Source organism: Miniopterus schreibersii (assembly GCF_964146895.1).
Source record: "Miniopterus schreibersii genome assembly, chromosome: 19".
NCBI classification, from domain to species: domain Eukaryota; kingdom Metazoa; phylum Chordata; class Mammalia; order Chiroptera; family Miniopteridae; genus Miniopterus; species Miniopterus schreibersii.
In genome coordinates this window covers 29,380,643-29,406,597 of record NC_138119.1, presented here as the reverse complement: position 1 = coordinate 29,406,597, position 25,955 = coordinate 29,380,643, and the positions used below count along the sequence as shown (strand labels likewise).

At 39.9% G+C, this 25,955-nt stretch overlaps 1 protein-coding gene across 1 annotated transcript in view; it reads left to right on the top strand.

Moving 5' to 3' along the window:
• The first annotated feature begins 552 nt into the window (after positions 1-552).
• Positions 553-25,955, top strand: part of LOC308548711 (complement receptor type 1-like) — a 134,266-nt gene continuing 108,863 nt past the window's right edge. The window contains exons 1-3 of the mRNA XM_081120666.1: positions 553-666; positions 13,941-14,132; positions 24,043-24,234. Coding sequence (XP_080976792.1) covers positions 13,973-14,132; positions 24,043-24,234 — 352 coding nt within the window. The 5' untranslated portion in view covers positions 553-666; positions 13,941-13,972. The remainder of the gene's footprint in view (positions 667-13,940; positions 14,133-24,042; positions 24,235-25,955) is intronic.

The window sequence follows — 25,955 nt, the reverse complement described above, 5'->3', positions numbered from 1 at the left end:
CCCCTCGGGGCAGAGTCCTGTACTCTGGGGTCCGGCGCAGTGGCCAAACCGCCCTGGCGCTTCTGAAGCCTAGCAGGCCTGCAGCCGCGGGACCCTCAGGCCCTGTCCCTAGTGATGCCTGCCTGCTGCCAAGTGTTGGGCGAGGGCCCTGGCACCACCGACCGTCTGGAGGCCCCAGGACAAAAGGGAGCCCTGAGGGGCGCTGGCCCCAGGCGACCCAGTGTCGGGCTCGGGCGTCTCTTTCCGGGTCGGTGCGCTTTCCTCTTCCGGCCAGGGATCCGGGGAGGCGCGACGGTGACCGCGGCAGCCCTCGTTCCCTCTCCGCCCTTCCCGAGTCGGGGGCAGCTGCCCGCTTCGGGACGCGGCGGGGGCCACCCCGCCCCGCAAACCTAGGCCGCCCCGCCCCGCAGGTGGCCGAAGGGTCCCTGGGCGGGCGCGGGCGGAGCCGAGCTGCCCTCTGACCCCGGCGGGTGGGACCCGGCCCGGCCCGGCCCACGCCACGCCCCTCCGGCCCCGAAGCTCCGCCCCGCGCCCAGGCCCCGCCTTGCATCCGGTCCTGGGCCCCGCGAGACCCGGATGGCCGGGCCCGGACCACGCCCACCGGCGGCCACGCACCTGACACTTTGAGTCAGCGGATTGTTGCGTCTGGCGCCCGCTCTCAAAAAGGTAAGTGCTCACGGGCCCTCAGGTTTCCCGCTGGTACCCTGAGAAATGAAGGCGTCTTACGAGCCGCTCAGGGCATCTCCCCGCCGCCTCGAGAGGCCCTTTCCTTGGGGCTTCCTTGGGATCCTTTCTGCGGCCCTAGCGCTCCTACTGCCAATTTGCTCAGGTAGGGGACCGGCAAGGGTGTCAGCCCTGGGAGCGAACTAGAGCAGGTTGAGGAGGTGGCCACAGATACTCTGGGTTGAGCTGTGATGGATGCAGGACGGTGGGGCCCCACAGGTGCCGCGGTGAGGGTTGTTGGAGGTCAGCTCTGAGCCTTGCTGAGCTCTGGATGCAGTCAGTGTTTGCCTAGGGCCAAGCTGTGTCCCTAGCAAAAGCTTGCAGGAGTTTGGGGACTGAGCTAATCAAGATGATTAGAGATTGACCAGAGAACATATATGCATATGTGCATAACCCGTGGACACAGACAGGAGTGTGGGGAAGGCCTGGGGTGTGATGAGGGCTAGGTGGGTGAGAGCAAAGGGGTGGGGGGATGGGGGACAACTGTAGTACTGTCAACAATTAGAAAAACAAGATGGGAAGCACTGACTGGGTGCTGAGGTGAGGGCTTGCTCTTGAATGCCCAGGTGTGTGGGTTTGTTGCTGTGGTCCCTGTTGTGCCCGTGGGGAGGCTTTGCTGTGTTCCCTGGGCACAGTGACATCCTGGTGTAGGGTGTTGTGCCCCTCTGGGTTGGACTGGGGGTCCCACGCCAGGTGTTACTCGGTGTATGCTTTACAGAAGCGTCCCAGACAGCCATACAGGGAAGCTCCCTGCTTGATTTGTAAGGGACCTGGGAAGCACATGTTGTGCACAGAGCCCTTAAGTGAGAGCCAGCTCTAGGGCCTGGGATTTAGAAGGGTTGAAAGGGCACACAGTGGTTGTTGTACAAAAAGGTGATAGGCTTCTTGTTGCCCCCCAATCGTATTAGTATTGGTTTGCATGTTTCTTTTCTTTTTTAACCATGGAGTCACGTTCCTTTTCCCATGCAATATAGATATTATCCTATGCTATTTCCGAATGTCTTTTGGGCAGTGTTTTTTCTTCTTTCATTAGATTGGGTCCCATTTTAGGGGAGATTCGAAGCAACCTAAAAAATAAGTAGTAAGAAATGAATGATAAATAATATCGTAGGCTATTCCCCTATAGCTGATAAACTAAACCTGCAGGCCATCCACTAAGTTTGAGTCATGTTTCATAGAATAGAATGAGTGTATATATATACATACATACACATACACACACACACACATATATATATATATATATATATATATATATATATATGCTTATTGTATAAACTGTATATAATCAAAGGACAACCATTGAATACTTTGGTATATTTCCAGCTGTCTTTATTATATGTATGTGTGTTAATGTACCCAAGTTATTTTTAGGATCCTATCATACATACAGTTTGTATGCTGCATTCTCTCCTTAGGAGAATTCATTCAGTAAATATTTGCCCTGTATGTGCCAGGTCCTGTTCTGGTTCTGGGGATACACTGGTGAGCCATAGCAAACCATTCCTATTTTCATGATCCTTACTTCACTCTTTTTCTGTTTGCATCTGCACACACAAAAATATCAACAGCCACTGTGTTTTGCTCACTGTTAGATCTCCAGTGCCAGGCACATAGTAGGCAATCAATAAATATTTTCTGAAATTTATTGGGACTGGCCAACAGGAACCACACCATAATACTAGTATTTTAACCCAGGAGAGGTGCTGTGGAGGGAAGGAGTGTGATTCTCCTACAGCATTTAACAAATGACTGGAGGAAGGAACGATTCTTCTTTTCATGAGACAGGTCATACTCTGTCTCTTTGGGCTTCTGCACTTGCTGTCCCCCAGTCTGCGAACATTTTCTTCCTTTCTCTTGAATAATTGGCTCCTTATCCTTCAAACTTAGTTGTGATGTTATCCCCTCAGGGACTTTCTCTGAGCAAACTATCTCAGGGAGACCCACACACTCCAGCTGAAATTCCCCCTTACTTGTAGTCACTCTTCCAAAACTATCTATTCTGATCTATCTCTACTAGAATGCAGAGATTCTTTCTGACTTGTTCCACTGTGTTTGCAAATGCCCAGGGTTTTTTTGGCTTTCACATCACCACTCTTTTATAACTAGTAAATGACAGAAAAATTAGTTACAAGATTCAGTGGGGGCTAAGAGCCCAGTAGAAGTTAAAATCAAACAGGAAAACAGAAACTACCCTGAAAAAAATGAAAACAAAAATTAAACCATACAAAATTTATGGAATACAGCAAAAGTAGTTATAGGAGGAAAGTTTGCAGCTATACCAGCCTTCATCAAGAAGCAGGAATGACCCCAAATAAACAATCTGATTTACACCTAAAGAAACTTGAAAAAGACAACAAACAAAGCCCAAAGATAGAAGGAAGAAAATAATAAAGATTACAGTGGAAATAAATGAAATAGAAAATAGTGACATAATAGAAAAGATTAGTGAAACTAAGAGGTGGTTCTTTGAAAGGATAAATAACATTGACAAACCTTTAGCAAGAATCATAATTCAAAAAGGAGAGGATACAAAATAAAATTGAACATGAAAGAGAAGACATGGACAACAGAGAAATACAATGGGTCACTAAAGAATACTGTGAACAGTACTATGCCTACAAATTAGATAATCTAGAAAAATGGATAAATTTCTAGGAACATACAAGTTTCCAAGACTAAACCTGGAAGAAACAGAGAATGTGACCAATTACTAGCAATGAAATTGAAGCAGTAATACAATTAACAACACACTGAAACCCAGGACCAGACAGCTTCACTGGTAAATTCTACCCAATATTTAAAGAATTATTACCTATCCTTCTGCAACTATTTCTAAATATTGAAGAGGAAGGAACACTTCCAAATTTCAACTATGAGGCCAGCATTAGTCTCATAAGCATAACCAGACAAGGACACTACCAAAAAGAGAATTAGAAGCCAATATCCCTGATGAACATAGATACCAAAATTCTCAACAAAATTTCAGCAAACTAAATTCAACATACATTAAAAGGATTATATGCCATTATTAAGTGGGATTTATACCAGGGATGCAAGGATGGTTCAACATCTGCAAAACAATTAATGTGATTCATCACATCAATAAAAGAAATAATAAAAAATCATGTGATTATCTCAATAGATGCAGAAAAAACATTTGACATACTTTAACATCTGTTTATGAAAACTCTCAACAAAGTGGCATAGAAGGAACTTACTTCAACTTTATCAGGCCATATATAACAAGCCCACAGCTAAAATGGTCAATAGCATTCAGGGACAAGAAAAGAATGCCCACTCTTAATGCTATTTTTCAATATAGTATTGGAACTCCTAGCTACAGCAATCAAACAAGAAAGAGAAATAAAAGGCATCTAAATTGGAAAGGAAGATTTAAAACTGTCAGTATTTGGAAATGACATGATATTACGTATAGAAATCCCTAAAGAATCCACTAAACCACTTAAAAATATTAATAAAGGAATGCAGTGAGGTAGCAGGATACAAAACTAATATACAGAAATCCATCATGTTCCTGTACACAAATACAAAAAATCAGAAGGAGAAATTAAGAAAACAATCCCATTTACAATTACATTTAAAAGAATGAAATACCTAGAAATAAATTTAATCAAAGAGAAGAAAGTCCTGTACTTGGAAACTATAAGACACTGAATGAAGAAATTGAATAGGACACAAATAAATGGAAGCATATAACATGCCTATTGATTGGAAGGATTAATATCATAAAAATGACTATACTACCTAAAGCAATCTGCAGAGTCAATGCAATCCTTGTTAAAATACCTGACATTCTTCTCAGAACTACAAGAAATAATCCTAACTGATATGGAAGCACAAAACACCCTGAATAGCCAAAGCACTATTGATGAAGAACAACAAAGTTGGAGTTATCATGCTGCAGTTACACAATAGAATACTATGCAGCTGGATAAAAGAAGGATCTCTTACACTTTGTGACAGCATGGATGGACCTGGAGATTATTATACTAAATGAAATAAGCCAGCTAGAGGAAGAAAAATACCATAGGATCTCACTTACACGTGGAATCTAATAAACAAAATAAACTGATGAACAAAATAGAACCAAGGTCATGGATACATGATACAATCTGAGAGATGTCAGAGGGGATGTGGGTGGGGCGGGCAGGGTGAAAGAAGGTGAAGAGAATAGCCAAAGAGCATATATGCATATCCCGTAGACACAGACATCAATGTGGTTAGGGCCAGAGCGGTAGGGGGGTAGGGCTGGGTCTGGGTGGATGGAGTCACAGATGGGGAAAATGGGGGACATCTGTAATAATGTCAACAATAAAAAAAGAACTGGTCAGAAATGCGCAGAGGACATGAAAAGACATATCTCCAAGAAGATGTACTTACAGCCAACAGACATATGAAAAGATCCTCAATATCACTAATCACCAGGACAATGAAAATCAAAACACTGAGATCCCACATCACACCAGTCAGGATGCCTATGTTCAAAAGTCCAACAAACAAACAGCATGTGTGGGCATGGATGTGGAGACAATGGAAGCCTTGTGCACTGTTGGTGGGACTGTAAATTTCTGCATCCACTATAGGGAACTAGATAGATATTTCTTAAAAAACTAGAAATAGATCTGCAATATAACCCAGCAACTCCAATTCTGGGTATTTATCCAATTATATAAAAAAGATACATGCACACATATGTTCTTTGCCACCTTACTTATAATAGCCAGGATATGAAAGCAAACTAGGTGTTTGTAATTACATGTATGGATAAAGAATTTATACACACACACACACACACACACACGAATATTGCGCTAATATAAAAAAGAATGAAATTTTGCCATTTGCAACAACATACATGAACTAAGAGGGTATTATGCTATTTTAAATAATTATAAATGGGAAAAACACATACCATATGATTTCACTTATATGTGGAATCTAAATAAACACATAAAACAGAGAAACAAACAACACAAGAACAGACTCATAGAAACAGTGAATAAAGGGATGGTTGCCAAAGGGGAGGTAGATGGGGGGATGCATGAAAAAAGTGAAGGGAAATATTGTGATAAAATTTCACCATTACATTTGATGGTAGAGTTAGTTGGATGATCTCATTGTAAGGTACAAAATTTTCAAATCACTATACTGTATACGTAAAATCAATACAATCCATAAAATATTATATAAAAAGTACACTGAAGTTAAAAAAAAAATTGGAAAACTTAAGTAGAGGATCACTAATAAGGAAATTTAAGCAGTAATCAAATACTTCCCCTTAAACACAAGTCCAGGCTCAGATGGCTTCATTGTTTAATTCTACAACACATTCAAAGAAGATTAAATACCAATCGTTCTCAAACTCTTCCAAAAATTCAAGCGGAGGGAATACTTCCAAACTCATTGCATGAGGCCAACTTTTCCCTGATAACTAAACCAGTCAAGGACACATACACAAAAGAAATATACAGGCCAATATCTTTGATGAGCATCAATGCAAAAATTGTAAACAAAATACTGGTAAATCAAATACAACTATACATTAAAAGAAGCATATATAACAGTCAACTGGGTTTCATTCTAGACATGGAAGGATGATTAAACACTCACAAATCAATCAATGTGATGCACCACATTAACAAAAAAAGAGATGAAAATCACATGATCACTTCAAAATGCAGAAGAGGCATTTGACAACATACAACAGCTACTTATGACTAAAACACAATAAAATGGGTAGAGAAGCCATATACCTCAACATAATAAAGACATGCTGTGACACTCAGCTAATGTCATAGTCAATGGAAAGATATTTCTTTAGCTAGTTAATGGATTAGAAGATTTAGCATTGTTAAAATGGCAATATATGTAAAGCAGTATACTGAAATCTTTTCCTGTAAAATCAGGAACAAGACAAGGATGCCCATTCTCACCACTGTTATTCAACAGAACACTGGAATTCCTAGCCAGAGAAAATAGGCAAGAAAATGAACTTAAAGGCATCCAAATTGGGATGGAAGAAGGGAAGCTGTCACTATTTGCATATGACAAAATTCTCTATATAGTAAACCCTAAAGACTCCACCAAAAGACTTTTAGTTGCAATGGTAAATGGTATTTTTTTTTTAGTTTCTCTTTCTGAGACTTCATTATTGATGTATAAAAATGTTTTTGTTTTTTGGATGTTAATTTCATGTCCTGCTACATTAGCAAATTCATTTATTAAACTTTTAGGTTCTGGTGGAGTCTAGTGATTTATATGTGTAGTATCATGTCATCTGCATATAATGACATTTTTCCTTCCTCCTTTCCAATTTGGATGCCTTTTATATTTTCTTCCTGTCCAATCACTGTGGCAAAGACTTCCAGTACTATGCTGAATAAGAGTGCTGAAAGCAGACAGCTCTCTCATGTTCTTGTGTTAAAGGGAAATGGTTTTCATTTTTGGCCATTGAGTACGATGTTGGCTGTAGGCTTGTCATATATGACCTTTATTATGTTGATGTATGATCTCTCTATTCCCACTTTGTTGAGAGTTTTTACCATAAATTGATACTAGATTTTGTCAAATGCTTTTTCTGCATCTATTGATATGATCTTGATTTTTGTCCTTCATTTTGTTTATGTGAAGTATTACATTTATTAATTTGGGAATATTATATCAGCCTTGCATCCTGGGATAAATTCCACTTGGTCATGTTGTATGAACTTTGTAATGTATTGCTGGATCTGATTTGTGAATACTTTGTTGAGGAATTTACCATATATGTTTATCAGGCATATTGGTCTGTAATTCTCTTTTTTTTTAGTTTCTTGATCTGGTTTGGAATAAAGATAATACTAGCCTCATAAAAAGAGGTTTGGAAGTCTTCCCTCCTCTTCAATTTTAGGGAATAGTTTAAGTAGATTAGGTGTTAATTCTTTCAATGTTTGGTAAAACTCGCCTGTAAATCCATCTGGTCCCAGATTTTCTTTGCTGGGAGTTTTTTGATTACTGCTTCAATTTCCTCAGTTGTTATTGGCATAGTCAGGTTCCTGATTCTTCCTGATTGAGTTTTGGAAGACTGTCTTTTTCTAGGAATTTATCCATTTCACCCAGGTTGTCCAGTTTGTTGGCATATACTTTCTTCTGACATTTTCTTTGGATTCTTTCTATTTCTGTGGTGTCCGTTGTTGCTTCACTATTTTCATTTTTTATTTTATTTATTTGGGTCATCTCTTTTTGTTTCTCAGTGAGTCTGGCTAAAGGTTCATCAATCTTTTTCTTTCAAATGAACAACTCTTGGCTTTAATAATTTTTTGTGTTTTTTTTTGTTTTTGTTTGTGTGTCATTTATTTCTGCTCTGATCTATATTATTTCCTTCCTTTTTCTTCTTGTGGGGTTTTTTTGCTGTTCTCTTTCTAATTCTTCTAGTTGTAGTGCTAGATAATTTATGGGAGCTTTTTCTTGTTTCTTAAGGTATGCCTGTAATGCTATGAACTTTCTTCTCAGGATTGCTTTTGCTGTGTCCCAGAGATTTGGGGTTGTTGTCTGTTTATTTTTGTTTGTTTACAGGAAGTTTTTTATTTCTTTCAGGATCTCTTTGGCAAACCATTCATTGTTTAATAGCATGCTACATAGCCTCCATGTGTTTGAATATTTTTTAGGTTTTTTTTTAAAGCAATTGATTTCTAGTTCCATGCCGTTGTGATCTGAGAAGATGCTTGATATGATTTTAGTCTTCATGAACTTGTAGAGACTTGTGTTTGTGCCCTAATATGTGGTTTATTTTTGAGAATGTTCTACCTGCACTTGAGGAGAATGTATATTCTGCTGCTTTGGGTTGAAATGTTCTGTAAATATCAATTAAATGCATTAGATCTATTGTGTCTTTTAAGGTCTTTGTTTCCTTGTTGATTTTGTGTGTGAATGATCTATCCAGTGATGTCAGTGGGTGTTAAAGTCCCCCTCTATGGTTGTATTGCTGTCAATATCTGTCTTACAGCCCGCCAAGATTTTTATATATTTAGGTGCTCCTATATTATAGACATATATGTTTATATGGGTTATATCCTTCTGCTGGATCAATGCCTTTAGTATTATATAGTGACCTTCTTTGTCTCTTGTTATGTTCTTTATTTTGAAGTCTGTTTTGTTAGAAATCAGTATTGCTACCCCAGCTTTTTTGTTTGTTTCTTTGTTTTGTTTCAATTTCTCATGGAATATTTGTTTCCATCCCTTCATTTTCAGCCTGCGTGAATCTTTTGCTCTGAGGTGGGTCCTTCGTAGACAGCATATATATGGGTCATATTTCTTATCCACTCAGCTACCCTATGACTTTTGAGTGGTGTATTTATTCCATTTATATTTAAGACTTTTAATGATAAATATTTATTTTACTCCATTTTCCCCCTTTATGCCTATGTACCTTTCTGTCAATATATTTTTCTTCTTAGAGCAGTCCTTTTAGCATTTCTTGCAGTCCTGGGTTGGTAGTACTGAGCTCCTTTATCCTTCTTTTGTCTGGGAAGCTCTTTATTTCCCCTTCCATTTTAAATGAGAGCCTTGCTGTATAGAGCAGTCTTGGTTTCAGGTTCTTGCTTTTCATTACTTTGAAAACTTCATGCTAATCCCTTCTGGCCTGAGGTGTTTCTGTTGAGAAATCTACTGACAACCTTATGGGGCATCTCTTGTTGGTCACTGTTTGTCCTTCTAGGAGCCCTTAATATTCTCTCTTTGTCCTTAACATTTGCCATTTTGATTGTGGTGTGTCTTGGAGTGGGTCTCTTTGGGTTCCTCTTGTTTGGTGCCCTCTGTGCTTTCTGAACTTGGTAGGCTTTCTCCTTCGCCAGCTTAGAAAAGTTTTCTGCCGTTATTTCTTCCAACAGGTTCTCTCTCCCTTGCCTCCTTCCCTCCCCCTCTGGCACCCCTACTGTGCACATTTTGTTCTGTTTCATGTTGTCCCTCAGTTCCCTTAAACTGTCCTCATGCTTTTTAAGTACTTTCCTGCTTGCTGCTCTGGTTGAGTTGTTTTCCTACCTTATCTTCTAATTCACTTATTCAGTCCTCTGCTTCATTGAGCCTACTTTTAATTCCTTCCAGGGTATTCTTGATGTTAGATATAGTATTCTTCATCTGCCTGGTTCTTACTCCTAATATCTATATGCTTTTTCATGCTGATTTAGCTTTCGCTAAGTTCTTTGTATTTCCCATTAAGTGTCTTGTGGCTCTCACTAATTTCCTTGAACATCTTTATAACCATTTCTCTGAACTCTTATTTCTGATAACTTGCTTATCTCCATCTCATCAAGGTCTTTTTCTGGCAGTTTTTCCTTTTCTTTAGTTTAGGGGTTGTTTCTTTGTCTCCCTATTTTAGTTGTGTCTTTGACTTTGTATCTTTGATTTAGATACATTTGCTGTCTCCCCGTCTTGTGGTGTAGGCTCTTGTAGTGAATATCCAGTGGGACCCAGAGGTGTGTTTCTCTTCTACTTCTCAGCTGTATGCTCTAGGTGTGTCCCTTCGTGAGTTCTTTGGGCTCTCCTGTTGTGGTTGGGTCTAGATTGTTGTTGACCTGTTCATGGGAGGATCTTCTGTCAGGCTGGCTAACTGTGAGGCTCAGCCACTATCGTGTCATGTGAGCTGTTCTACAGGTGCTGACAGGGGGAAATAAAACACAACCAAACTGACACGAAACACACAGGAACTTACAACATATCCGACAATTACAATGAAAACAACGCAACAGAAAGTAGATTTAGGAAAGCAAAGAGAGAACACAAATGCTAAAGCAAAAAAGAAAGAGAGAAAAGGGTACTACTGCTAATAGTAAAAGAATGAAAAATAAAGAAGCTACTGGGAGATAAAGGGGACAGAGAAAAAGATTGTGAAAGGAAAGAAGGTATAGCAAAAAAATAAGTGTAGAGAGTAGGAATAGGAAAATGGTTTAAAAAAGACAGGAAGATGGAGAAAGAAAAGGGAAAAGAAGTTATGCAAAGGGAACAAGGAGAGAGAGTAAGGTCAAGCAAGGGCACAGAAGGAGGCTAATAAGAGATATGGAAGAAAAAATAGAGAAAAGCAACAAAATTAATAATTACAATAACAATATTAAAGCAATAAAGTAGAGAATATCAAGGAAATCTTGAAAAGGACAAAACAAAAACAACAACAAAACAGCAAAGCAAGACAAAACACATTTAATAATAATAATAGTGATGATGAGAATAGTAGTAATATTTTTTTTAAAGCCAACATGTGAATTTTGTCTGGGTAGCTTATTTCGTCTGAGGCTTACTATTTTGTATGCTGATTTGGGGACCTTGGGAGGTACTTTAGTGTCAGCCAATGTCAGGAGTTGTGTAGGTTTGTCTCTTGGTTTCTTTATGTAGCTGGTTTTTCTGAGGCTCACTATAGACCACCTGTACCTGTCCTGTACTTTGCCTCCTCCTTCTGGTTGCCTGGTCTTACTCCAGCATCTTCCGAAGAGAGTCTTTAGGGTACAGCTCAGCTTGTGTACCTATCGCTATTTGGCCTCTTACTTAGAGATTTCAGCGTCAGGCACTCACTGTGGGGAAATTAATCTGTGCTTCAAAGGCAACTCCTCAGTCTCTACTATATTCTCCAGCTCTAGTTCCCCCTAAAATGACCTGGTGCAGGTTCAGATTGAATTGAGCCTGTTGCCTTTTCTGTATTGGCAGTTTTAGCTGGGCTTGTTCAGTGGGATTGATCAAAAGAGACTCTAGTGAGCACGATACCTGCCCAGCCCCAGAAGTGATTTTAAGCATTGCTTCTGGTTCCCAAACTATAGTCCTTGAGAATCTTACTCTTGAAATATCCTCCTTTGGGTTGTTGTCCCTTTCCTCATCAAACTGTGCCCAGCGGTGGGTATCAGGGGCTTCAGTGAGCTGGACCAGCCCCTTTCCTGGTGGATATGGAGCTCCTAGCCTGCAGGAGAGGCAGCCGTGCTCCACCCCTCCTTTCCCAGTTCTGGTTGGCTTTACAATGCAAACACAAAAGCAGGATTTTGCTGGTCTGGCTCCCCAATATAAGCCATGAATGTAGATGCTATGGGGTTCCAACCAATAATAAAAATCATACACAATGACAAACAGGCAGAAAACCTGCTTTTTTTAGGGTCTGGCACCCTTGCAACTCATGTCCAAGCAGAAGGGGTTACAAAGTTAGCCCCACACAGGTCTCCAACAGAGGTGATCTCAGTAAAGCTGGGCCCTGATTCCCAGTTCTGCTCGCTATCTGGGCTCTCTTATGAGCAGGTGAAAAATCCCCACTGTGCCTCGCACGCAGCTCCATTCTCTGGTGGTGAGAAGTCTAGCTTCCCCTTCATTGCACCACACAGTTAAAATGCTTTCTGGAGTTCTATACAATGCTTTACAGGAAAGCAGAGGGTCCCTTCAGTGCACTGCTGAGGGAAGCTCACAGACTCCTTTCTATTCTGAAGCACACACTAAAGGACAGACTTTTCTGCAGTCAGCACCGGGGGTGAATATCAAGGTGCTGGCATTAGGCGTGCTCTTTCACTGGGAAGGTTCAGACCCCACTTCAAAGGCAGACAGCTCTCCTGGCTCCCTCTTCCCGATGTGCATGGCCTCTCCTTCCCTTCTCCACTGCTGAGGGTTTGAGATCCCTGATTTTGATGCCAGTCTGAAACTGGACACAATGGGTCTGAGCTGCCTGTCACCACTTGGGCCAATTAAGCAGAAACAGGTTTGAGTCATATATAAGTGTTTATTCCAATAATGCTGGCAGTATGGGAGAGAGCAGCAGGATTTGTCCACATAAAATCTGCTCTGCTCTCTCCTTACTAGCTGGCTGATTGTATAGGGATAAAGAAGAAAGGCTGCATGCAAGGGGGGAAGGAGGGGGAGGATGGCTACAGAGTCTGTAGTCCCGGTGTCCCTTTCCAGGATCTTGAAGTCAGATAAAAAAGGTAATTAACTTTCAGTGGGGTTAAAACCCAGCTCCACCAGATCCTGGGACCTGAGAATGGTCAGTATTCCAGAGGAAAATTCCCAGAGGAGGTTCAGTCTCCAGGCACAGCAACCAAATCAAAGTGCGTTGTGTCCTTTGTCTGTTCTCAAAATGCATTTTCTGTTGTGAGCAAAGCACCCACCCAGGTCCCATTGTGTCTCTTATCTTCTTACAGCCCTGTTTTTCTTCTTGCAGCACATCCTCCAGTTTCCCAGGTTCTGAAGGAAAACTTCTGATCCATAGTTAGTATGGTGAATAATCATTAAACAACTATGGTCCTATTCCTATTAGGTGCCTTCCCTCCTTTCACAACCACTGTCAACAGAGCATGATCAACATCTATGCCCCCAACAAGTCCACACTACCAAGAGGAGGGAGCTTTGCAGCCTCTAACCCTCAGGCCTCCCAGTCAAGCATAGGCTTCAGGGGGGACGGGGGCACTGCCCCTTCCACACCTCCCCCTCTCTTACCAGTCTCTACAATGTTTCTTCAGTACTCCTTAGTCAAAATATACCCAATCAGCTATATTTCCCTTGTTTTTACAAGCTGACTATGCAATATTTTAGCTGTAAATCTACTCCATGGCTGAGAGCAGGGGCACTCACCCCCTTCTTAGAAGGCCACTATTTTTGAACTACCCCAGTCTTATATTTTGAAACAGTTTAGTCCATATTTTTTCTGATCTGTGAAATCCTGACGCTTGTGTAATAGTCAGCGCTTACCATAGCATTCCTTGAGCACCACTGGGTACAGAGTGTAGTGGACAAAGATGGTACATGATCCTCGATCTCTAGGAACTTGCCTCCTGAGAGGAGACTGAGCCTGAAGTGAGAAGTCATCATCAGTTTGCATTTCAAACTGTGGAAGAGCAGTCTGATCGAGGGCTATCAAGTCTTCTTAGGGAAGAGGAGAGTGGGAAATGAACTCAGAAAAAATGGGAAGGATGCATACCTATAAATATAGTTTAAAGCCAAAAGTATTTCTGCTGTGTCTTCAATTTATTGTTGAAAGAATATTCAGCTTATTCCCAAAGAAAGCAAAAGGTAATAGAATGTTACTTGAAGGAAGCACAGCACATTATCTGGTAAAGGCCTGGCACAATCGATTCCAGTCTTGCCAAGGACCTTTCCATTCATTCTGTACACCCTGTCTGCTGCCAGGCCTTATTCTGGGGCTGGTGAAAAAGAGAAAATAATTTACTTTCATGTTCTTACTCTGTTATGCCCAGGTCAATGTCAAGATCCACCGAAATTCCATTCTATGAAACCCAAGGGGACACCTGCACCCCCTTATAATATTGGGGTTGAAATAGACTATGAGTGTCTCCCAGGATATGTGCCTAAGGATCCTCCTCTTCCCACCAATGTTGTTTGTCAGAAGAATTCCACCTGGACACACATCATGGAAGCTTGTACAACAAGTAAGTACACAAAAGCTTTTATTTTTATTACTCTAAAGATTTCTCACATTTTACAGTGCATATTGCACTATTACAATGATGGTTTTCTCAGGTGAATGTCAATTTTTAGATAGCAATGTCTTTTTTCAGGCTTTGAAATTCTCCAGGAAATTTTTTATTTGGCTATTGATTTTCTGGAGTAATGTGAATCTTGACTTTGGCCATAGTGACAATATGGATGTACCTTGAGAATATTATGCTGAGCAAAATAAGTCAGAAAAAGCTAAGAACCATATGATTTCACTCATATGTGAGATATAAAACTGAAACTCATAGATACAAACAAATTTGTTGGTTACCAGAGGGAAGTGGGGGTAGGGAAATGAGTAAAGTGAACCAAATATATGTGACAGAAAATGAACTGACTTTGGGTGGTCTGACTTTGGGTGAACTGACTTTGGGTGAACTGACTTTTGGGTGTATTGAATACAGTATATTCAATATACAGATCATGTATCATAGAATTCTACACTTGAAACATATATAAACTAATTAACCAATGTGAACCCAATAAACTTAATAAAAATAAATACTAAAGAAAATATTTCTATGAATTTAGTAGAGCAATGTTTAATTTCTATTTTGTCAAATCTCTTTTGACATTGTATAAAAAAACAAATTGGGAGGTGAGTGGGCCTGATAGGATGAAAGAAGGCGAAGAGAATAGCCAAAGAGCATATATGCATATCCCATTGACACAGACAAAAGTGTTGTTCGGGCTAGGGCAGTAGGGGGATATGGCTTGGTCTGGGTGGATGGGGTCAAAGTTGAGGAAACGAGAAGACATCTCTAATAATGTCATCCATAAAAATATTAAAGAACTGATCAGAAAATGGGCAGAGGACATGAAAAGACATATCTCCAAGAAGACATACTTATGGCCAACAGACATTTGAAAAGATGCTCAATATCACTAATGACCAAGACAGTGAAAATCAGAACCACTATAAGATCCCACATCACACCAGTCAGGATGCCTATGTTCAAAAGTCCAACAAACAAACAGCATGTGTGGGCATGGATGTGGAGACAATGGAAGCCTTGTGAGCTGTTGGTGGGACTGCAAATTTGTGCAGCCACTATAGGGAACTATATAGATATTCCTTAAAAAACTAGAAATAGATCTACAATATAACCCAGCAACTCTAATTCTGGGTATTTATCCAATTAATTTAAAAAGATACATGCACACATATATTGCTGCTGCTTTACTTATAATAGCCAGATATGAAAGCAAACTAGGTGTTCATAATTACATGAATGGATAAATTATATATGTGTGTGTGTACATATATATATATATATATATATATATACACACACACACACACACACACACACACACACACATACACACACACACACGCACACTGGAATATGCACTAATATAAAAAGTGAAATTTTGCCAGTTGCAACAACATAGATGGATTTAGGGTGTATTATGCTATGCTAAGTAAGTATAAAAGAGAAAAACAAACACCACATGATTTCACTTATAAGTGGAGTCTAAATAAACACACAAAACAAAGAAACAACACAAGAACAGACTCATAGAAACAGTGAATAAAGATATGGTTGCCAGAGGGGAGGTGGATGGGGGGATGCATGAAAAAGGTGAAGGGAAATATTATTGTGATAAATTTTCACCATGACAGTTGATGGTAGAGTGAGTTGGATGATCTCATGGTAAAGCATAAAATTTTCAAATCACTATATTGTATACCTAAAACTAATACAATCGATAAAATGTTATATACCAACTATAGTGAAATTAAAAAAAAAGAATTGGAAAACCTAAGTAGAGGATCACTAGTAAGGAAATTTAAGCAGTAATCAAATACTTCCCCTTAAAAACAAGTCCAGGCTCAGATGGCTTCATTGTTTAATTCTGCAACACATTCAAAGAAGATTAAATACCAATCCTTCTCAAACTCTTCCAAAAATTTCAATAGGACGGAGTACTTTCTTTTTTTAAAAAAATATATCTTTATTGATTTCAGAGAGAGGAAAGGAGAGGGAGAGAGAGAGACAGAAACATCAATGATGAGAGAGTCATTGATCGAGCCCACAACCTGGGCATGTGCCCTGACCGGGAATCGAACCCTGATCTCCTGGATCCTAGGTCGATGCTCAACTTCTGAGCCACGCCTGGCCGGGCAGGACGGAGTACTTTCAAACTTATTTCATGAGGCCAACTTTTTCCTCATAACAAAACCAGTCAAGGACAACACACAAAAAAGAAATATATAGGCCAATATCTTTGATGAGCATCAATGCAAACATTGTAAACAAAATACTGGTAAATCAAATACAACTATACATTAAAAGTATCGCATATCATGATGAAGTGAAGTTCATTTCAAGGATGGAAGGATGATTAAATACTCACAAATCAATCAGTGTGATGCACCACATTAACAAAACAAGAGATGAAAATCACATGATCACTTCAAGATGCAGAAAAGGCATTTGACAACATACAACAGCTACTTATGACTAAAACACAATAAAATGGGTAGAGAAGCCAAATATCTCAACATAATAAAGGCATGCTGTGACACTCAGCTAATGTCATAGTCAGTGGAAAGATATTTCATGTTAATAGGTTAGAAGATTTAGCATTGTTAAAATGGCCATATATGTAAAGCAGTATACTGAAATCTTTTCCTGTAAAATCAGGAACAAGACAAGGATGCCCATTCTCACCACTGTTATTCAACAGAACACTGGAATTCCTAGCCAGAGAAAATAGGCAAGAAAATGAACAAAAAGGCATCCAAATTGGGATGGAAGAAGGGAAGCTATCACTATTTGCATATGACAAAATTCTCTATATAGTAAACCCTAAAGACTCCACCAAAAGACTTTTAGAGAAAATGAACAAATACAGTAAGTTGCAGGATATGATGTTGGCTGTAGGCTTGTCATTTATGACCTTTATTATGTTGATGTATGATCTCTCTATTCCCACTTTGCTGAGAGTTTTTACCATAAATTGACACTAGATTTTGTCAAATGCTTTTTCTGCATCTATTGATATGATCATGATTTTTGTCCTTCATTTTGTTTATATGATGTATCACATTTATTAATTTGGGAATATTATCTCAGCCTTGCATCCCTGGGATAAATTCCACTTGGTCATGTTGTATGAACTTTGTAATGTATTGCTGGATCTGATTTGTTAATATTTTGTTGAGGAATTTAGCAAGTATGTTTATCGGGTATATTGGTCTGTAATTTTTTTATTTTTATTTTTTAGTTTCTTGATTTGGTTTTGGAATTAGGGTAATACTGGCCTCATAAAAGGAGGTTGGAAGTCTTCCCTCCTCTTGAATTTTCGGGAATAGTTTAAGTAGATTAGGGGTTAATTCTTTCAGTGTTTGGTAAAACTCTTCTGTAAATCCATCTGGTCCCAGATTTTCTTTACTGGGAGTTTTTTGATTGCTGCTTCAATTTCCTCAGTTGTTATTGACATATTCAGGTTTTCTGATTCTTCCTGATTGAGTTTTGGACGATTGTCTTTTCCTAGGAATTTATCCATTTCACCCAGGTTGTCCAGTTTGTTGGCATATAGTTTCTCCTGGCATTCTCGTGGTGTTTTCTTTGGATTCTTTCTATTTCTGTGGTGTCTGTTGTTACTTCACCTCTTTCATTTCTGATCTTATTTATTTGGGTCCTCCCTCTTTTTCTTTATCAGTGAGTCTGGCTAACGTTACATCAATCTTTTTGTTTTGTATTTTAATATATCTTTATTGATTTCAGAGAGAGGAAAGGAGAGGGAGAGAGAGAGATAGAAACATCAATGATGAGAGAATCATTGATCAAGCCCTCAACCTGGACATGTGCCCTGACCAGGAATCGAACCCTGATCGCCTGGATCCCAGGTCAACGCTCAACTGCTGAGCCACGCCTGGCCGGACCGTTACATCAATCTTACTTTCCTGTTCAAAGAAAAAGCTCTTGGTTTCATTGATCTTTTGTATTTCGTTTTTAGTTTCTGTGTCATTTATTTCGGCTCTGATCTATATTATTTCCTTAGTTCTACTTCCAGTTGGCTTTTTTTGCTGTTCTCTTTCTAATTCTTTTAGTTGTAGTGCTAGATAATTTATGGGAGCTTTTCCTTGTTTCTTGAGGTATGCCTGTAATGCTATGAACTTTCCTCTCAGGATTGCTTTTGCTGTGTCCCATAGATTTGGGGTTGTTGTCTATTTATTTTTGTTTGTTTACAGGAAGTTTTTTATTTCTTTCAGGATCTCTTTGGCAAACCATTCATTGTTTAATAGCATGCTACATAGCCTCCATGTGTTTGAATATTTTTTAGGTTTTCTTTAAAGCAATTGATTTCTAGTTCCATGCCGTTGTGATCTGAGAAGATGCTTGATATGATTTTAGTCTTCATGAACTTGTAAACACTTGTGTTTGTGCCCTAATATGTGGTTTATTTTTGAGAATGTTCTACCTGCACTTGAGGAGAATGTATATTCTGCTGCTTTGGGTTGAAATGTTCTGTAAATATCAATTAAATGCATTAGATCTATTGTGTCTTTTAAGGTCTTTGTTTCCTTGTTGATTTTGTGTGTGAATGATCTATCCAGTGATGTCAGTGGGTGTTAAAGTCCCCCTCTATGGTTGTATTGCTGTCAATATCTGTCTTATAGCCCGCCAAGATTTTTATATATTTAGGTGCTCCTATATTATAGACATATATGTTTATATGGGTTATATCCTTCTGCTGGATCAATGCCTTTAGTATTATATAGTGACCTTCTTTGTCTCTTGTTATGTTCTTTATTTTGAAGTCTGTTTTGTTAGAAATCAGTATTGCTACCCCAGCTTTTTTGTTTGTTTCTTTGTTTTGTTTCAATTTCTCATGGAATATTTGATTCCATCCCTTCATTTTCAGCCTGCGTGAATCCTTTGCTCTGAGGTGGGTCTCTCGTAGACAGCATATATATGGGTCATATTTTCTTATCCACTCAGCTACCCTATGACTTTTGAGTGGTGTATTTATTCCATTTATATTTAAGATTTTTAATGATAAATATTTATTTTACTCCATTTTCCCCCTTTATGCCTATGTACCTTTCCGTCAATATATTTTTCTTCTTAGAGCAGTCCTTTTAGCATTTCTTGCAGTCCTGGGTTGGTAGTACTGAGCTCCTTTATCCTTCTTTTGTCTGGGAAGCTCTTTATTTCCCCTTCCATTTTAAATGAGAGCCTTGCTGTATAGAGCAGTCTTGGTTTCAGGTTCTTGCTTTTCATTACTTTGAAAACTTCATGCTAATCCCTTCTGGCCTGAGGTGTTTCTGTTGAGAAATCTACTGACAACCTTATGGGGCATCTCTTGTTGGTCACTGTTTGTCCTTCTAGGAGCCCTTAATATTCTCTCTTTGTCCTTAACATTTGTCATTTTGATTGTGGTGTGTCTTGGAGTGGGTCTCTTTGGGTTCCTCTTGTTTGGTGCCCTCTGTGCTTTCTGAACTTGGTAGGCTTTCTCCTTCGCCAGCTTAGAAAAGTTTTCTGCCGTTATTTCTTCCAACAGGTTCTCTCTCCCTTGCCTCCTTCCCTCCCCCTCTGGCACCCCTACTGTGCACATTTTGTTCTGTTTCATGTTGTCCCTCAGTTCCCTTAAACTGTCCTCATGCTTTTTAAGTACTCTCCTGCTTGCTGCTCTGGTTGAGTTGTTTTCCTACCTTATCTTCTAATTCACTTATTCAGTCCTCTGCTTCATTGAGCCTGCTTTTAATTCCTTCCAGGGTATTCTTGATGTTAGATATAGTATTCTTCATCTGCCTGGTTCTTACTCCTAATATCTATATGCTTTTTCATGCTGATTTAGCTTTCGCTAAGTTCTTTGTATTTCCCATTAAGTGTCTTGTGGCTCTCACTAATTTCCTTGAACATCTTTATAACCATTTCTCTGAACTCTTATTTCTGATAACTTGCTTATCTCCATCTCATCAAGGTCTTTTTCTGGCAGTTTTTCCTTTTCTTTAGTTTAGGGGTTGTTTCTTTGTCTCCCTATTTTAGTTGTGTCTTTGACTTTGTATCTTTGATTTAGATACATTTGCTGTCTCCCCGTCTTGTGGTGTAGGCTCTTGTAGTGAATATCCAGTGGGACCCAGAGGTGTGTTTCTCTTCTACTTCTCAGCTGTATGCTCTAGGTGTGTCCCTTCGTGAGTTCTTTGGGCTCTCCTGTTGTGGTTGGGTCTAGATTGTTGTTGACCTGTTCATGGGAGGATCTTCTGTCAGGCTGGCTAACTGTGAGGCTCAGCCACTATCGTGTCATGTGAGCTGTTCTACAGGTGCTGACAGGGGGAAATAAAACACAACCAAACTGACACGAAACACACAGGAACTTACAACATATCCGACAATTACAATGAAAACAACGCAACAGAAAGTAGATTTAGGAAAGCAAAGAGAGAACACAAATGCTAAAGCAAAAAAGAAAGAGAGAAAAGGGTACTACTGCTAATAGTAAAAGAATGAAAAATAAAGAAGCTACTGGGAGATAAAGGGGACAGAGAAAAAGATTGTGAAAGGAAAGAAGGTATAGCAAAAAAATAAGTGTAGAGAGTAGGAATAGGAAAATGGTTTAAAAAAGACAGGAAGATGGAGAAAGAAAAGGGAAAAGAAGTTATGCAAAGGGAACAAGGAGAGAGAGTAAGGTCAAGCAAGGGCACAGAAGGAGGCTAATAAGAGATATGGAAGAAAAAATAGAGAAAAGCAACAAAATTAATAATTACAATAACAATATTAAAGCAATAAAGTAGAGAATATCAAGGAAATCTTGAAAAGGACAAAACAAAAACAACAACAAAACAGCAAAGCAAGACAAAACACATTTAATAATAATAATAGTGATGATGAGAATAGTAGTAATATTTTTTTTAAAGCCAACATGTGAATTTTGTCTGGGTAGCTTATTTCGTCTGAGGCTTACTATTTTGTATGCTGATTTGGGGACCTTGGGAGGTACTTTAGTGTCAGCCAATGTCAGGAGTTGTGTAGGTTTGTCTCTTGGTTTCTTTATGTAGCTGGTTTTTCTGAGGCTCACTATAGACCACCTGTACCTGTCTTGTACTTTGCCTCCTCCTTCTGGTTGCCTGGTCTTACTCCAGCATCTTCCGAAGAGAGTCTTTAGGGTACAGCTCAGCTTGTGTACCTATCGCTATTTGGCCTCTTACTTAGAGATTTCAGCGTCAGGCACTCACTGTGGGGAAATTAATCTGTGCTTCAAAGGCAACTCCTCAGTCTCTACTATATTCTCCAGCTCTAGTTCCCCCTAAAATGACCTGGTGCAGGTTCAGATTGAATTGAGCCTGTTGCCTTTTCTGTATTGGCAGTTTTAGCTGGGCTTGTTCAGTGGGATTGATCAAAAGAGACTCTAGTGAGCACGATACCTGCCCAGCCCCAGAAGTGATTTTAAGCATTGCTTCTGGTTCCCAAACTATAGTCCTTGAGAATCTTACTCTTGAAATATCCTCCTTTGGGTTGTTGTCCCTTTCCTCATCAAACTGTGCCCAGCGGTGGGTATCAGGGGCTTCAGTGAGCTGGACCAGCCCCTTTCCTGGTGGATATGGAGCTCCTAGCCTGCAGGAGAGGCAGCCGTGCTCCACCCCTCCTTTCCCAGTTCTGGTTGGCTTTACAATGCAAACACAAAAGCAGGATTTTGCTGGTCTGGCTCCCCAATATAAGCCATGAATGTAGATGCTATGGGGTTCCAACCAATAATAAAAATCATACACAATGACAAACAGGCAGAAAACCTGCTTTTTTTAGGGTCTGGCACCCTTGCAACTCATGTCCAAGCAGAAGGGGTTACAAAGTTAGCCCCACACAGGTCTCCAACAGAGGTGATCTCAGTAAAGCTGGGCCCTGATTCCCAGTTCTGCTCGCTATCTGGGCTCTCTTATGAGCAGGTGAAAAATCCCCACTGTGCCTCGCACGCAGCTCCATTCTCTGGTGGTGAGAAGTCTAGCTTCCCCTTCATTGCACCACACAGTTAAAATGCTTTCTGGAGTTCTATACAATGCTTTACAGGAAAGCAGAGGGTCCCTTCAGTGCACTGCTGAGGGAAGCTCACAGACTCCTTTCTATTCTGAAGCACACACTAAAGGACAGACTTTTCTGCAGTCAGCACCGGGGGTGAATATCAAGGTGCTGGCATTAGGCGTGCTCTTTCACTGGGAAGGTTCAGACCCCACTTCAAAGGCAGACAGCTCTCCTGGCTCCCTCTTCCCGATGTGCATGGCCTCTCCTTCCCTTCTCCACTGCTGAGGGTTTGAGATCCCTGATTTTGATGCCAGTCTGAAACTGGACACAATGGGTCTGAGCTGCCTGTCACCACTTGGGCCAATTAAGCAGAAACAGGTTTGAGTCATATATAAGTGTTTATTCCAATAATGCTGGCAGTATGGGAGAGAGCAGCAGGATTTGTCCACATAAAATCTGCTCTGCTCTCTCCTTACTAGCTGGCTGATTGTATAGGGATAAAGAAGAAAGGCTGCATGCAAGGGGGGAAGGAGGGGGAGGATGGCTACAGAGTCTGTAGTCCCGGTGTCCCTTTCCAGGATCTTGAAGTCAGATAAAAAAGGTAATTAACTTTCAGTGGGGTTAAAACCCAGCTCCACCAGATCCTGGGACCTGAGAATGGTCAGTATTCCAGAGGAAAATTCCCAGAGGAGGTTCAGTCTCCAGGCACAGCAACCAAATCAAAGTGCGTTGTGTCCTTTGTCTGTTCTCAAAATGCATTTTCTGTTGTGAGCAAAGCACCCACCCAGGTCCCATTGTGTCTCTTATCTTCTTACAGCCCTGTTTTTCTTCTTGCAGCACATCCTCCAGTTTCCCAGGTTCTGAAGGAAAACTTCTGATCCATAGTTAGTATGGTGAATAATCATTAAACAACTATGGTCCTATTCCTATTAGGTGCCTTCCCTCCTTTCACAACCACTGTCAACAGAGCATGATCAACATCTATGCCCCCAACAAGTCCACACTACCAAGAGGAGGGAGCTTTGCAGCCTCTAACCCTCAGGCCTCCCAGTCAAGCATAGGCTTCAGGGGGGACGGGGGCACTGCCCCTTCCACACCTCCCCCTCTCTTACCAGTCTCTACAATGTTTCTTCAGTACTCCTTAGTCAAAATATACCCAATCAGCTATATTTCCCTTGTTTTTACAAGCTGACTATGCAATATTTTAGCTGTAAATCTACTCCATGGCTGAGAGCAGGGGCACTCACCCCCTTCTTAGAAGGCCACTATTTTTGAACTACCCCAGTCTTATATTTTGAAACAGTTTAGTCCATATTTTTTCTGATCTGTGAAATCCTGACGCTTGTGTAATAGTCAGCGCTTACCATAGCATTCCTTGAGCACCACTGGGTACAGAGTGTAGTGGACAAAGATGGTACATGATCCTCGATCTCTAGGAACTTGCCTCCTGAGAGGAGACTGAGCCTGAAGTGAGAAGTCATCATCAGTTTGCATTTCAAACTGTGGAAGAGCAGTCTGATCGAGGGCTATCAAGTCTTCTTAGGGAAGAGGAGAGTGGGAAATGAACTCAGAAAAAATGGGAAGGATGCATACCTATAAATATAGTTTAAAGCCAAAAGTATTTCTGCTGTGTCTTCAATTTATTGTTGAAAGAATATTCAGCTTATTCCCAAAGAAAGCAAAAGGTAATAGAATGTTACTTGAAGGAAGCACAGCACATTATCTGGTAAAGGCCTGGCACAATCGATTCCAGTCTTGCCAAGGACCTTTCCATTCATTCTGTACACCCTGTCTGCTGCCAGGCCTTATTCTGGGGCTGGTGAAAAAGAGAAAATAATTTACTTTCATGTTCTTACTCTGTTATGCCCAGGTCAATGTCAAGATCCACCGAAATTCCATTCTATGAAACCCAAGGGGACACCTGCACCCCCTTATAATATTGGGGTTGAAATAGACTATGAGTGTCTCCCAGGATATGTGCCTAAGGATCCTCCTCTTCCCACCAATGTTGTTTGTCAGAAGAATTCCACCTGGACACACATCATGGAAGCTTGTACAACAAGTAAGTACACAAAAGCTTTTATTTTTATTACTCTAAAGATTTCTCACATTTTACAGTGCATATTGCACTATTACAATGATGGTTTTCTCAGGTGAATGTCAATTTTTAGATAGCAATGTCTTTTTTCAGGCTTTGAAATTCTCCAGGAAATTTTTTATTTGGCTATTGATTTTCTGGAGTAATGTGAATCTTGACTTTGGCCATAGTGACAATATGGATGTACCTTGAGAATATTATGCTGAGCAAAATAAGTCAGAAAAAGCTAAGAACCATATGATTTCACTCATATGTGAGATATAAAACTGAAACTCATAGATACAAACAAATTTGTTGGTTACCAGAGGGAAGTGGGGGTAGGGAAATGAGTAAAGTGAACCAAATATATGTGACAGAAAATGAACTGACTTTGGGTGGTCTGACTTTGGGTGAACTGACTTTGGGTGAACTGACTTTTGGGTGTATTGAATACAGTATATTCAATATACAGATCATGTATCATAGAATTCTACACTTGAAACATATATAAACTAATTAACCAATGTGAACCCAATAAACTTAATAAAAATAAATACTAAAGAAAATATTTCTATGAATTTAGTAGAGCAATGTTTAATTTCTATTTTGTCAAATCTCTTTTGACATTGTATAAAAAAACAAATTGGGAGGTGAGTGGGCCTGATAGGATGAAAGAAGGCGAAGAGAATAGCCAAAGAGCATATATGCATATCCCATTGACACAGACAAAAGTGTTGTTCGGGCTAGGGCAGTAGGGGGATATGGCTTGGTCTGGGTGGATGGGGTCAAAGTTGAGGAAACGAGAAGACATCTCTAATAATGTCATCCATAAAAATATTAAAGAACTGATCAGAAAATGGGCAGAGGACATGAAAAGACATATCTCCAAGAAGACATACTTATGGCCAACAGACATTTGAAAAGATGCTCAATATCACTAATGACCAAGACAGTGAAAATCAGAACCACTATAAGATCCCACATCACACCAGTCAGGATGCCTATGTTCAAAAGTCCAACAAACAAACAGCATGTGTGGGCATGGATGTGGAGACAATGGAAGCCTTGTGAGCTGTTGGTGGGACTGCAAATTTGTGCAGCCACTATAGGGAACTATATAGATATTCCTTAAAAAACTAGAAATAGATCTACAATATAACCCAGCAACTCTAATTCTGGGTATTTATCCAATTAATTTAAAAAGATACATGCACACATATATTGCTGCTGCTTTACTTATAATAGCCAGATATGAAAGCAAACTAGGTGTTCATAATTACATGAATGGATAAATTATATATGTGTGTGTGTACATATATATATATATATATATATATACACACACACACACACACACACACACACACACACATACACACACACACACGCACACTGGAATATGCACTAATATAAAAAGTGAAATTTTGCCAGTTGCAACAACATAGATGGATTTAGGGTGTATTATGCTATGCTAAGTAAGTATAAAAGAGAAAAACAAACACCACATGATTTCACTTATAAGTGGAGTCTAAATAAACACACAAAACAAAGAAACAACACAAGAACAGACTCATAGAAACAGTGAATAAAGATATGGTTGCCAGAGGGGAGGTGGATGGGGGGATGCATGAAAAAGGTGAAGGGAAATATTATTGTGATAAATTTTCACCATGACAGTTGATGGTAGAGTGAGTTGGATGATCTCA